At 32.1% G+C, this 12,622-nt stretch overlaps 2 protein-coding genes and 1 long non-coding RNA gene across 5 annotated transcripts; 1 reads left to right on the top strand and 2 right to left on the bottom strand.

The window, feature by feature from the left end:
- Positions 1 to 102: 102 nt before the first annotated feature.
- On the bottom strand, positions 103 to 1,106 carry LOC128389594 (uncharacterized). The gene is made up of 3 exons (XM_053349206.1): positions 746 to 1,106; positions 413 to 672; positions 103 to 327 (listed from the first exon to the last, which is right to left on the bottom strand). The coding sequence occupies exons 1-3, from the start codon at positions 1,017 to 1,019 to the stop codon at positions 157 to 159; spliced, it is 705 nt and encodes a 234-aa protein (XP_053205181.1). The 5' UTR covers positions 1,020 to 1,106; the 3' UTR covers positions 103 to 156.
- A 3,161-nt stretch (positions 1,107 to 4,267) lies between these two features.
- Positions 4,268 to 8,254, bottom strand: LOC128389478 (uncharacterized). 3 transcript variants are annotated; one of them, XR_008325471.1, is made up of 7 exons: positions 7,998 to 8,254; positions 7,820 to 7,902; positions 7,647 to 7,750; positions 5,653 to 6,973; positions 5,389 to 5,575; positions 4,778 to 5,317; positions 4,268 to 4,633 (listed from the first exon to the last, which is right to left on the bottom strand). It is a non-coding gene; the product is annotated as an uncharacterized LOC128389478 (long non-coding RNA). The 3 variants fall into 3 exon arrangements; XR_008325472.1 differs by having other exon boundaries at positions 5,389 to 6,973; positions 7,643 to 7,750; XR_008325470.1 differs by having other exon boundaries at positions 5,389 to 6,973.
- On the top strand, positions 4,437 to 11,967 carry LOC128389474 (paramyosin-like). Its single transcript, XM_053349074.1, has 13 exons — positions 4,437 to 4,576; positions 4,862 to 4,918; positions 8,091 to 8,177; positions 8,248 to 8,414; positions 8,512 to 8,836; positions 8,916 to 9,112; positions 9,189 to 9,321; positions 9,411 to 9,627; positions 9,710 to 9,950; positions 10,030 to 10,225; positions 10,309 to 10,602; positions 10,671 to 11,078; positions 11,202 to 11,967. The coding sequence occupies exons 1-13, from the start codon at positions 4,466 to 4,468 to the stop codon at positions 11,400 to 11,402; spliced, it is 2,634 nt and encodes an 877-aa protein (XP_053205049.1). The 5' UTR covers positions 4,437 to 4,465; the 3' UTR covers positions 11,403 to 11,967.
- The last annotated feature ends 655 nt before the right edge of the window (positions 11,968 to 12,622 follow it).

Raw genomic sequence — 12,622 nt, 5'->3', positions numbered from 1 at the left:
ATTGTGATCGATAAATTATTTATCATTTTCAATGGAAAAGAAAATCAATTGTTATAATAATCACCCTGCAACAAAAAGTTAATCAAAACGACTGTTTCATAATTAGTTGAATTCTGATTGTGATTTTATTTCATGGTTTTATCAAATTATTACAATTTAAGCTTGATAATCAATGTATTCGGGAGGTGAGATAACATTCTGAGTACAAATATACCAGAATTTGATCTGATATTTTTTCCCGGCTTGAAGATTGTCCAAAGTTGTCGAGCTTCCAACTGAAGCATCAAGAGTTTCATCAATAATGATAACGTTTTTATCTCCATCAATCTAATAATATAATCGGAAGAGAAAATGACATTTACAATAAATTCTACTAGGTGAGCATTCAGATCAACGTTTTCCATTTACTTACTCGATAAACTTGAACGAAATAAGTTTTCGGGTTCGTTCCTTTCAACTGTAGAATGACCTGGTTTTTCAAAGATCCTTTCGGCTTATAGGCTTTCATACGAACGACCAAACTTTTTGGTTCGCTCGATAAAATCTTTTTATCGTATTGACCTGAAATTTCGAGTTGATATCGGACCTTTGCTTTAAGTTGAATTACTGTTAATTTCTTTACGAAAATTTCCTTATTAGAATGGTCAACATTCTCAATGGTCCAATTAGATTCTGTAATTAAACGAAAATTTTTTCACAATTAGTGTTAATTGCTAACACTCTTTCGTCACATAATCTCACTTACGTTCAGTCATTGGAATCCAAGCATTTTTACCATTCTTTTTACCTTGATAGCTGATATTGAAGTTAATTGCTGACAATTTAGTTTTTTCATAAACCGCAGGTCCAGTTATGTTGATCACAATTGAAGTATCAGTAAATTCAATTAATTGGCTGGTTAATTGTAAAGTTTGAGCAACAACATCTTTTGATTGATTGTCTTTCGTTGATCCAGTTGAAGCACAATGGACAATACCGATGACCAGAACAATACAAACTGAGTAAATGAGTGATTTCATATTGACAGAACTAGCAATTATCAACAATTAATATTAATTGATGGATTTAAGTAAAACAATTGATTGCTAGTGAACAAATTGATTTCTCATTAAATACTTTTTATATTTCTATTAATAGTTATATCGAAACGTTTTACTTTTGATTAAACATTTAAGGTAATCGCTGTTGACATTATTTAATCTATCATTTGTATATTAATCAATTGATTTTGTATCTCAATTTAAATCAGCTCACTTTAAATTGTAATTTAGCCTTTTTTGGTTTGTTTTGTCAGTTAAATCATGATCAGCTAATCAGAGACTTTCAATGAATATTGTATTGTTTTGTTGATAATAAAAGTGATATTAATGTTCAGATTTCCATATCAAAGTTATTGATTTCGGAACATTCGATTTCCAAGTTTGTCAAATTTTCTGTGAATCTTATATCAGAAAATGGGAATTTTTTGTTCATATCAATGGTGTAATAACAACCGAATGATATATTTTCAGTTGCATGTTAAAAATTAAACGAACTTCGAGTTATATTAAAAAAAATCATCGTCATTATTAACATTATACCAACTCCCGAATATATTGATAATCAAGCTTAAATTTTGATAAAATCATGAAATAAAGTTACAATCAGAATGCAACCGATTATGAAACGGTCGTTATGTCGATTAACTCATTATTGCTAGATGATTATTGTAACTGATTGATTAATTTTATCGATAGTTTTCCATTGAAAATGGAAAATAATAAATTGATCACAGATAATTATTAATGATAATTTCTTTTCCTAGAAAACTGAGTTATCCCTGAGACCATGAAGGGTTATATTGTTACCGTTAATTTAATTGTTCTCTTGTCCCTTTTTCTAATTGTTACCAATGTCCACTCAAAGTCACCTGAACCATCAAAAGGTGACGATCAATTTACTGACCTTTTGAAAGTAAAAGTAGATGAAATTTCCGATACTTATGTAATCATTAATGTAACTGGATCAAGTGATTTTCAAGATTATCCATTTGACAGATTAAATCTCACCGGTAAAATTGATAAAGTTGAAAATAAGAAACATATCTGAAAGAAGGGGAGGATCAATTATTAACTATTAACTAATTACCAGATTAGCTTGTATGGTTAAATCAGGAGACGATTCTAAAATTTAATTTACTATTTCTCTCAGTTATCATGTTTGACATTCAATTATCACTTCTGTTACCTTGTAACAATCAGAAACATTGTTACGTTCATGCTTACATAGAGATTCAATTGGTTATCACTCTAGTTGAGATTATCGTTGGTTATGCTTAATCGTAATCAATAATCGTTATTGGAAATTGGAAATTGGTTAAAGCTCACTACATCTAATCATCATTCACATGATGATTTCTATTATCCATTAATTGAAAATCAGTGTTGGAAACTTTTGTGAACAGAAAAACTTTCAAAACAATTAATCTCGTTCTTTTTACCGCCTTTACAATAATCTAAATTCTAGAAGATTAAGATAACATAGACATCTATTGGAAAAAGAGTCTACTAATCTATTTAATTGTTGGAAGAATGAGAAATAAATTTAGTTGTGGTAATCAAATTGTTTCGAGTTCTTTTTTATTCCAATTTCTTGGTAACCCAGTTTTCCCCTCAGTGTCTTTTATTAATCTTCGTTACCTTTTCTCTTAATTCTTGTAATGTTATCGAAATGATGATGATTAAGCAAAAGATGATTAAGAGAAACGAAGCTTAAACATGTATACGATTAGCCAAATAGTACAATTCTCGAAGATGCAACCGAGAAGTGATTAACATTAATTTAGTTACATCGAGACAATTTTTTCTGTCATAATGTTCATGATAATTATCATCATCAAGAAACTGTAAGAATTCAGCTAATCAACAGGTAGAACTGCCTTTGTATTTGATTACCGATTGAAAGTAAACAGAGTAATGAATTAATTTCGTCGGAATAAATTATTAATCACTAGAGTCTATTAATCAAAAGTTAAGCTTGCAAACGAAATGTTTAGTTAGTTAATTGTTATAAGCTATTAATAAATTTTGTTTTGTTAATAGTCAGTGGGTGTTATTGTCATGATGTTATTGATAATCAACATGAGGGAAATGAAAAAAATAATTATCATTATCTAATTTCATAGATTGATTTTCAAGCTAAAGTAATTAATTATCACAATTAGAGCGAAAACAATAAGGTTAATCATTTAAATTGATTGTGAGGTTTATAATTATGATTAAAGTTCTTAGTTTTTCACCAGAAATCACTGGTTTTCAGGGGAAGACGAAAGTGAAAATCTCTTGAAATAATTTTGGAAGAAAAAATTTTCTCCCAAAAAAAGCGAGAATTTGATTTAATGAAAAGTAAATATAATGATGATGATGATGATGATAAAAGATGAGGATGAAAATGAATTCTAATAGAATAGGAATTTTCAGCTTCTTTGACTTTTCTCCTTTATCGACTTGGCTTCCATCACATCGAAAGGAGCCTGAAGAAAGAAGCGGATGAGAAAATACTACAAGAGAAAAAAGAAAGAGATATGAAGATGAAGACGAAGACGAAGATGATGATAGGGGAGAGCGACTAGAACTCGAAGAGAAACTAAATTAGAGAGATAAACTGAAGAGCAAGACCAAAAATAGCAAAGAAAAGTGTCTTAACTTTCATCGAGATTTTTACTATTCTCTTCATCTTCATCATTATCATCAGCTTTTGGTTGTTCTCATCTCTCTCTCTCTCTCTCTCTCTCTCTCTCCTTATTTCTGCTCATTTCTCTTCCTCCCTTCATCATCCTGATTTTCTCCTCAGTTCTAATCTTAGGAATGGAAAGTTTTAGGAAGAGAAAAAAAGAAAGAGATCATGAAAGATGAAGAAGAGGAGGAAGAGAAAATAACTTCTCCTGAAACTTTCTCCAAAACAAGTGTTAAGGTGGGCCACGAATATCATCCAGGAAGATGTTCATCATGAGGATCATGCTCACCCCTGATTATTCAGAGATTATCGAGCATGCGAACCTTAAGTATCCGATGATATTCATGCACCAAACCAGCGATTTGTACCATAGATACCAAAGGCAAAGAGCGTCAACTTTTTAAGTCTCAAAATTTGCTCGTTAGGTGAAATTTAAGGAAACGAAAATCATTTTCGAGTGAGAGAGAAGAGAGAGAAAAGAAAAAAGTTTTCGCCTTTTGTTGCAGAGAGAAAATTCAACAATTAAATAAGAATCATCATCGTCATCATTACCATCAACAACACCATCAACAATATACTTGTGGACTCTTTGTATCCTTGTTCATTTGCTTTCTATTGCTTTGGTCATTTTCCAAGCAAATCAACAGTTTCTTTGTTTTTTTGTTCGTTTGTTTGTTTTTGACGCAATTAACTCAAAACGCAGAAAAAAAGTTAATTAACTTGTATCATCATATCAAAATAATCAACAATCATGAGTTCCTCAACCGTTAGGTCAACTAAATATATGTACAAATCATCCGGTGGTGGTGGTCATTTGGATCTTGAATATGGAACAGATATCGGAGCCCTTACTAGGCTCGAGGTAAGTTGATTAATTAAATTGATTATCCTCCTCGAATTGGCTTTTCCATAATCAAATCTAATATAAAAGAATAACAAAAAACAATCAGATATTGAAAATCTCTCGATTCTTCAGCAAATATTATATCATTAACACTTCTTTCACTTTGACTTTAACCATTGATTACAGTGGTCGATAGGCTTAATTATGATCTTTACTAACGATTTCAAGTTTTGCCATAAAACCAAAAGCGATCTCATAATTTCAACGATTAATTGATTTTAACTTTTTCTTTACTTTCTCCAGGATAAAATCCGACTTCTTCATGAAGATTTGGAAAGTGAACGGGAACTCAGACAAAGGGTAAGAAATGAACATTCAATCATGTCGAAAATTGTTAACCTTCAACTATACGGATAAAATCAAAGAAAAAAACTATCGGATATTTGAATCATTTCATCCCAAATTCGGATAATCTCTTAGATTATCCTAATTTCCACTAGTGTTGATTGTAAATCATTTACGGTTCTTATTTCAACTTAAGGAGCTACTTCATGGTGTAACCTTCATTTCCTTAAAATTCCTTGACTTCATTTCTGTGCTTGATTGTAGTTTGTTTTTGTTGCTTATTCTGCTGATTCCAATGTTGTTGTTGAGGATGGTAATGATTAAGATGATGATGATTATGGTGTGAGTCAAGTGGGAGAGACTTGGATAATCCCAAAATAGATCCACAGTAGAGAGAGAAAGAGGAGAAGGTTACTTAAAAAGAAAATAATTAAGATTGAAATTAGTTCAAATTGTTGAAAAGATTGATAATCATAATCAGTTACCTAAGTAGTTAAATTGTCAAATTGTAACAATTATTTTCATCTTTGAGTCCAGACTGATCAGAATCAAAGATCCATAAGTAATTCATTAATGGATTAACAGCTAATTATTAATTATCCATGGGTCAGATATTAGTTCAGTCTCATCATCGAGAGATTAATGATTCTTAAGATTTGTTGATTTCTCTTCCTGAATTTAGTTGTGAATAGAAATATTATCGGAAATTATTAGACAGGAATTCTTAGTTTCAGAAGCCAGGAACTAACTTTATGAACCATTTCAGGGTAGAAGTTTTTTCGAGTCAAAATGTTGAGTTCGAAAAAATTATGACTATCTTAGTTACGATGATAACTTGATCCATTGAAATATATGGTATATAAATTAGAAAGAGAAAAAGAGAGAGAAAGAGGGAGAGGGAGAGAAATATAAAGATTCCAATAGCAGGGGAATTTCTCAGTATCATGTCTCTTTCCTATTCTTTTCGTTGACTTGGCTCTCGATTCGTTAGGAACTTGGATAAAGAGAAAAACATTCTATTTACATGATGATAAAGAAAGAAAAGAAAGAGAAATCGTATGAGTAATAAATGAAAGAGGAGAAAAAGTTATACGACCAAAAATAGCGAAGAAAAGTTCAGTTAGTTGAAGAAAGAGCAATTTCTCTCTTTCTCTTCTATCGTCATCATCATCATCATCATCATCATCTCTCTCTCTCTCTCGTAATTCTAATCTTAGGTTATTTTCTATTCAGTAAATCCTTAGCTTTCAGCGAAAATTTTTCAAACACTAATCGAATTCATATTTCCAATTGATTGGGAACATTGTTTCGAACTAAAATATGAAAGCGAAAAAAAGGAAATCGTCGAATTTCATCTTCGCTTGGATACACTTTAGATTCATTTGTCTCTCAAATTATTTGCGAATTTGATTAGTTCTCCTTGTTGTTTAAATCATCATTTTCCAGATTAGTGATAATCTCATTTCATCTGTTAAGTTATGTTTCGATGAGAAAAAAAATTTATCATAGCCCTTGAAATTGAAACATTAATCGTAGTATTTATCAGCATCATCAGAAATCATAGATCAAGTACCAGATGAGGATAAAGCCAAAAATAGATTAACCAACAATCAATGTTTAGTTTTCTCAATGAGAATCAGTTGTTGATTCAAAAACGAAAAGAAAACTTGTTGATATAACAGATAGTGGGCCAATAATCGTGATGAAATCCTCGAAAAGAGAGAGAGAGAGAAATTTCAATGGAAAAAATCAATCTCTAGCTTTCAATTTTCTTAACAGAAAATTAACTTGAAAATTATGAGTAAATTTTTGGGTCCAGAAATATAAAATTCATCAGCAAGTTATTACATCTTGAAACCAAGGTTAACATAATCGTCATGATAACCTCATCTTATCCAATATCAGTAAGTGATTATGATTTTCCAAGTTTATCTATCATCATCATCACCTCTACCAATGATTAACCTAAATACAGAAATGGTGACAGTTTATCTAGTTTTACAATCCATTATCGAGGTTCAATGAATATCCAAATCCCCATGAACTTTTTTTTTGAGATTGATGGTAAAACTGTTAGGATAAAAATGGACAGAAAATAATTACATGAAAACGATAGAAGAGGAAAAAATGAATCTACTGTTTTAAATGTTATTACATTAGAATAGGAAAAAAAAGGACAGAAAATATTTTAGAGATTCGAGATATATTGACATTCTTAGAAGTTAAATGGATGAATCTTTTATATTATTCTCTTTTTCTCCAATTAATCACGACTGGCAAAGATCCAGCATCGTCCTCGAATTCGCATACATATAAGTACACAAGCCAGAAGATTTTTCAGTTTTCACCAAAGATTCAGGAAAGCAAAAGAGACAGAGAGAGAGGGAGAGAGAGAGAGAGAGTGTGTGTGTCTCTTTCAAAGAGAAGAAGATGAAAAAACACTAACAAGAAAGTATACCAACGATTCGTTCTCCACCTTATCTGTCTTCCATCTCTCTCTCTTCTTTCTTTTTCTCTTCTATTTCCCTACCATCATTATCATCATGTCGCTCCTCTTTCTCCCTCCCTCTATCTTTTTCGTTCTCATTCTGATAAAGTGAGAAAGAGACAGAGGGAAAATCTTGCACACAAAAAGGTGCCAAAATTTATCAATACTAAACTGCACTAAGAATACTTTCTAACTGTTTTTCAACTATTTGCCAAGTAGATCGGTAAATTTGGACTGTTCAGTTCACTAACCTACCTAGAGAGTAACTTTTTTCACCATGTTCAGACATTGGATTCCAGAAATATATAATATGTATAATAATATTTATCAGTTTCCAGAATTATCGTTCCTTGAATTATCTAAGATTAATTGAAAGATACAGAAAATAATAATCATCAGTCAATACTTGATAAGATTTAAATACTTACACAACATCTTGATTAATCACAATTAAGCTTCTTTGACAAACCAATATGACAAGACAATCATTTCTTCACCAAAAACAAAATATCTATAAATAAGAAAACAATTAATAGGTTTGATTGTTGATAGATCAAAATTCAATGATTGACAATTTAAGTAGAAATGAAAATCCGATAAATTCACGATTTTTTGATTGATTCCAGTATAGATTATGACTAATGACGAATCATTTTCCACCAATTAAAAATTATCGTTATTTTCTTTGCTAAATTTCAGATCGAACGAGAGAAATCTGATTTAACTGTTCAATTGATGAGCCTTTCTGAACGACTCGAAGAGACTGAAGGTTCAAGTGAAACTTTCGTAAGTAAAACTTATTCAAAAGGACGAAATAAGTTAGTTGACTAATGATTTGTGTCGATGTCAACTTTAGGCCGAAATGAATAAGAAACGGGATTCTGAACTTGCCAAGCTTAGAAAACTTTTGGAAGATGTTCATTTGGAGAGTGAAGAGAATGCTCATCATTTACGATCAAAACACCAAGCTGCCGTTGCTGAGATGCAAGATCAAGTTGATCAATTGCAAAAGGCGAAAAATAAGTAAGTCTTTAGGTCCTGGGTCCTTGAACTGAAAGGAGATTCAAAGATCATGAATGAAATGTCAATTGTCTTATTTTTGTATTGTTCAATTATAAAGGTCTGACAAGGAGAAGCAAAAGTTTCAAGCTGAGGTTTATGAGCTTTTAAACCAAATTGAAACTGCTAACAAGGATAAATTGGTTATCCAAAAGACTGTTGAAAAGTTGGAACACACTGTTCATGAATCAAGCATCAGAATTGAAGAGTTAACTCGAACAGTGAATGAGGTTACCGCAACAAAGAGCCGATTATCCCAAGAAAATACTGAATTGATCAAGGAGGTTCACGAGTATAAGGTTCATTTGGAGAATTCCAATCATATTAAGAGTCAATTGGCTATTCAATTGGAAGACACCAAGCGACGATTAGAGGACGAAGAGAGGGTAAGTAATCGGTGGCTGTTGAGCGGATCAAACGAAACCAAAAACTGGGACTAAAGTTTGTCTTTTCTTCTCCATTTAGAAACGATCTTCCCTTGAAAACCATTGCCACACCATTGAAATTGAATTGGAATCTCTTAAAGTTCAACTTGAGGAGGAATCGGAAGCACGTCTTGACATTGAGAGACAATTAGCTAAAGCCAATGGAGATTGTGCTTCATGGAAATCTAAATACGAAGCTGAGCTCCAAGCTCACAACGATGAAGTCGAGGAATTACGGTAAATAGAATTAACTTTAGAATAAAAGTTTTTACAATATTCGTTACAAAAACATTTCTTTTCATCACAATTCCAGACGAAAGATGGCACAAAAGATTTCCGAGTACGAAGAGCAATTGGAATCACTTCTTAACAAATGCAGTTCTCTTGAGAAGCAAAAATCTCGACTCCAAAGTGAAGTTGAGGTTCTCATCATGGACCTCGAGAAGGTGAGCTAATAGGGATTCTAAAAGGAAACAGGAATAGTTGATTAACTTTCGTAAATATTAATGAAACTTGTTTTTTTTTCAAATCAAAGGCCACAACCCATGCTCAAAACTTGGAAAAGAGATGTGCTGCTCTTGAGCGATCTAATCTTGATCTTAAGACCAAGGTTGATGAGCTCAATGGTATGTTAGAAAATGCTCAACGAGACTTGAGAAACAAGATGGCTGAATTACAGAAATTGACACACGAATACGAGAAATTGAAGGATCAAAAGGAAGCCTTGGCACGAGAAAACAAGAAATTGCAAGGTTGGTGTTATAACAACGAAAGAAAGAAAAAAAAGGAATGAAAACTCATATGATTAACTTATTATTCGTTGAAAATATATAGATGACCTTTCCGATGCTAAGTCTGCTCTTAACGATGCTCACCGACGAATCCACGAAATGGAAATTGAGATTAAACGTTTAGAAAATGAGCGAGAAGAGCTTAGCGCTGCTTATAAGGAATCTGAAGCTATGAGGAAACAAGAAGAGGCGAAGGCTCAACGTTTGGCTGCTGAATTGGCTCAAGTTCGACATGATTATGAACGAAGACTTCTTGCCAAGGAAGAAGAATTAGAATCCCTTAGGTAAGTAGATAATAGTTTCAGAAATTATAAATATTGGCTTAATTTTTGATTAATTTCTATTCACCAATGAATCCAATAGGAAACAAATGCAAATTGAGATTGAACAATTGAATATGCGATTAGCTGAGGCTGAGGCTAAACTCAAGACTGAAGTAGCTCGAATCAAGAAGAAGATGCAAGCTCAAATCACCGAGCTCGAAATGAGCTTGGATGTTGCCAACAAACAAAACTTGGAACTCCAAAAGACAATCAAACGACAATCTCTTCAAATTAGCGTGAGTATTAACTGCAAAAGTCGAAATGTTCACAGACAAACAAAGAGTAGAAATTTTCATAACTCTTTTGATCCATTAAACAGGAACTCCAAGCCCATTACGATGAGGTTCACCGACAATTGCAACAAGCTGTTGACCAATTGGGAGCTCAACAACGACGAAACCAAGCTCTTCAAGCTGAATTGGACGAGCTTCGAGTTACCCTTGAGCAAACAATTCGGGCTAAGCGAACCGCTGAACAACAATACGAGGAATCACAAACAAGAATTAATGAATTGACCACAATTAACATCAACTTATCATCTGCCAAGAGTAAATTGGAAACCGAGTATTCTGCTCTTCAAGCTGATTATGATGAGGTCCACAAGGAGTTGAGAGTTAGTATTCCTAATAGATTAACCATAATCAATTTTCTGATCGTTTCCTTTTTCTTTCATTTAAACAGCTATCTGATGAGAGAGTACAACGATTTACCATTGAACTTAAATCCACCAAAGACATTTTGATTGAGGAACAAGAACGATATGTTAAGATTGAATCAATCAAGAAGTCACTTGAAGTTGAGGTTAAGAGTTTACAGGTTCGTCTTGAAGAGGTTGAAGCTAATGCTTTGGCTGGAGGTAAACGGGTTCTTGCTAAATTGGAAAGTCGAATTAGAGATGTTGAGATTGAATTGGAAGAAGAGAAGAGAAGACACGCCGAGACCCAGAAGATCATGAGAAAGAAGGAACACCGAGTTAAGGAATTGCTTGTACAATCCGAGGAAGACCACAAGAATGTTACACTTCTTCAAGAAGCCTGTGACAAATTGAACGAGAAGGTTAAGGTTTACAAGAGGCAACTCGCTGAAACGGTAAGAGAAACTGGAAAAAGAGACAAAACGAAAATTCTATTAGTTGACAAGAAAAATACTAATTGTTTCTATTAACTGTTTCTATTTATACTTGACATCCAATGGAATTGGTTACATTTCTAGGAGGGAATGAGCGCCCAGAATCTATCCCGAGTCCGACGATTCCAGAGAGAATTGGAGGCTGCTGAAGATCGAGCTGATAGCGCTGAAAGTAATCTTTCAATGATTAGAGCCAAGCACAGATCTTGGGTAACCACCAGTCAGGTTCCTGGAGGAATCAGGCAAGTCTTTATAACTGAGAAGGAAGAATCATCTCATTATTAGAAATTCAATCAACCCCCAAACAAATAAAAAAATTACCCAAAATAAAACCAATCCCCTAATAATTAAAAAAAAAACTCGAAATGAACAAATTAAAATCCTTTAAGATATAAAAAAAACAAACATGAAAAAAATCAAACCAAAAGCCACCCAAGCAAATGGAGGGAAAACAACGATTAACCTACCAACTCTAAAAAATCGTCACCAATGTTACCAACCAACAATAATCCATCCAAAACAATTGATAATTTACATTGTTAATTTGATTGTCAGTTTCCCCAATCTAAAGTAAAAACAATGACAATCAAATTAAAAATCAACGATTTTGTCATCAACCGAATAACCTTTTAAATTAAAGTAAACAGACACAAGATAAAAAGGTGAAACCAATACCAAAAGCAGATGAAATCCGTTGATTTAACATTGAGATTAGACACACAAAGAGAGTCACAAAATGGCCGAAAGGATTAACTAGAGGGAAAAAAAGAAAAGAAAAAAAAAGTCTAATATTGATGGAATTGAAAAGAGAAAAAGATGATTAATAAAAAGCATTTACACTTACTATTTACATGAACCGTATAAAATTAAATTCCAATTAAAATGTTGATCACCAAGACTATCCCCTTTAATAGGATTTAAAATCAACATAAATTGAGTTAATTGTGATTAAAATGGAGATGATGATTAAAAGAAAAACAATGTAAACATAATCATTAAAATGAATCACAATAAATACCAAAAGATGTTGTGACTAAAGTAACAAAAGGTTAATAGAATTACAATTTGTTTCTATTTACAATTTAATTCTTACCTTTAATTGTGTAACTAGATTTTCTTTTCTTTTAATGATGAAAATTGAAGAGGAAATTGATTTGAATTGGTTTGAAAAAGAACAAAAAAACTTGCGACATAATTAATAATAAAACGAAACAAAATTTAATTCAATTAGTGTTCATTTAATTTTCTCAATCAACTCAATTTAATGAGAATTTTTTTCTCAATCCAATTTTCGTTCAATTTGGCGCGAAGTTTAAAAGAAAACATTTAAATTCCAATTTTGAATTTTTCGTCAACACAATCGATACATTGACCGATATCGCAATTAATTCAACAATTGCTCGAATTTTAATCATTTGGACTAATTTGCTCTTTCATGGCCCGAGTTGGATTAAATTAATCATATCAATGGATGGATATGAATCAATTTGCTTAATTGAATCAAT

Source organism: Panonychus citri, unplaced genomic scaffold, assembly GCF_014898815.1.
Source record: "Panonychus citri isolate SS breed McGregor unplaced genomic scaffold, ASM1489881v1 Contig00108, whole genome shotgun sequence".
NCBI classification, from domain to species: domain Eukaryota; kingdom Metazoa; phylum Arthropoda; class Arachnida; order Trombidiformes; family Tetranychidae; genus Panonychus; species Panonychus citri.
The sequence above is the reverse complement of the archived record's forward strand: the minus strand, read 5'-3'. Positions and strand labels throughout refer to the sequence as shown.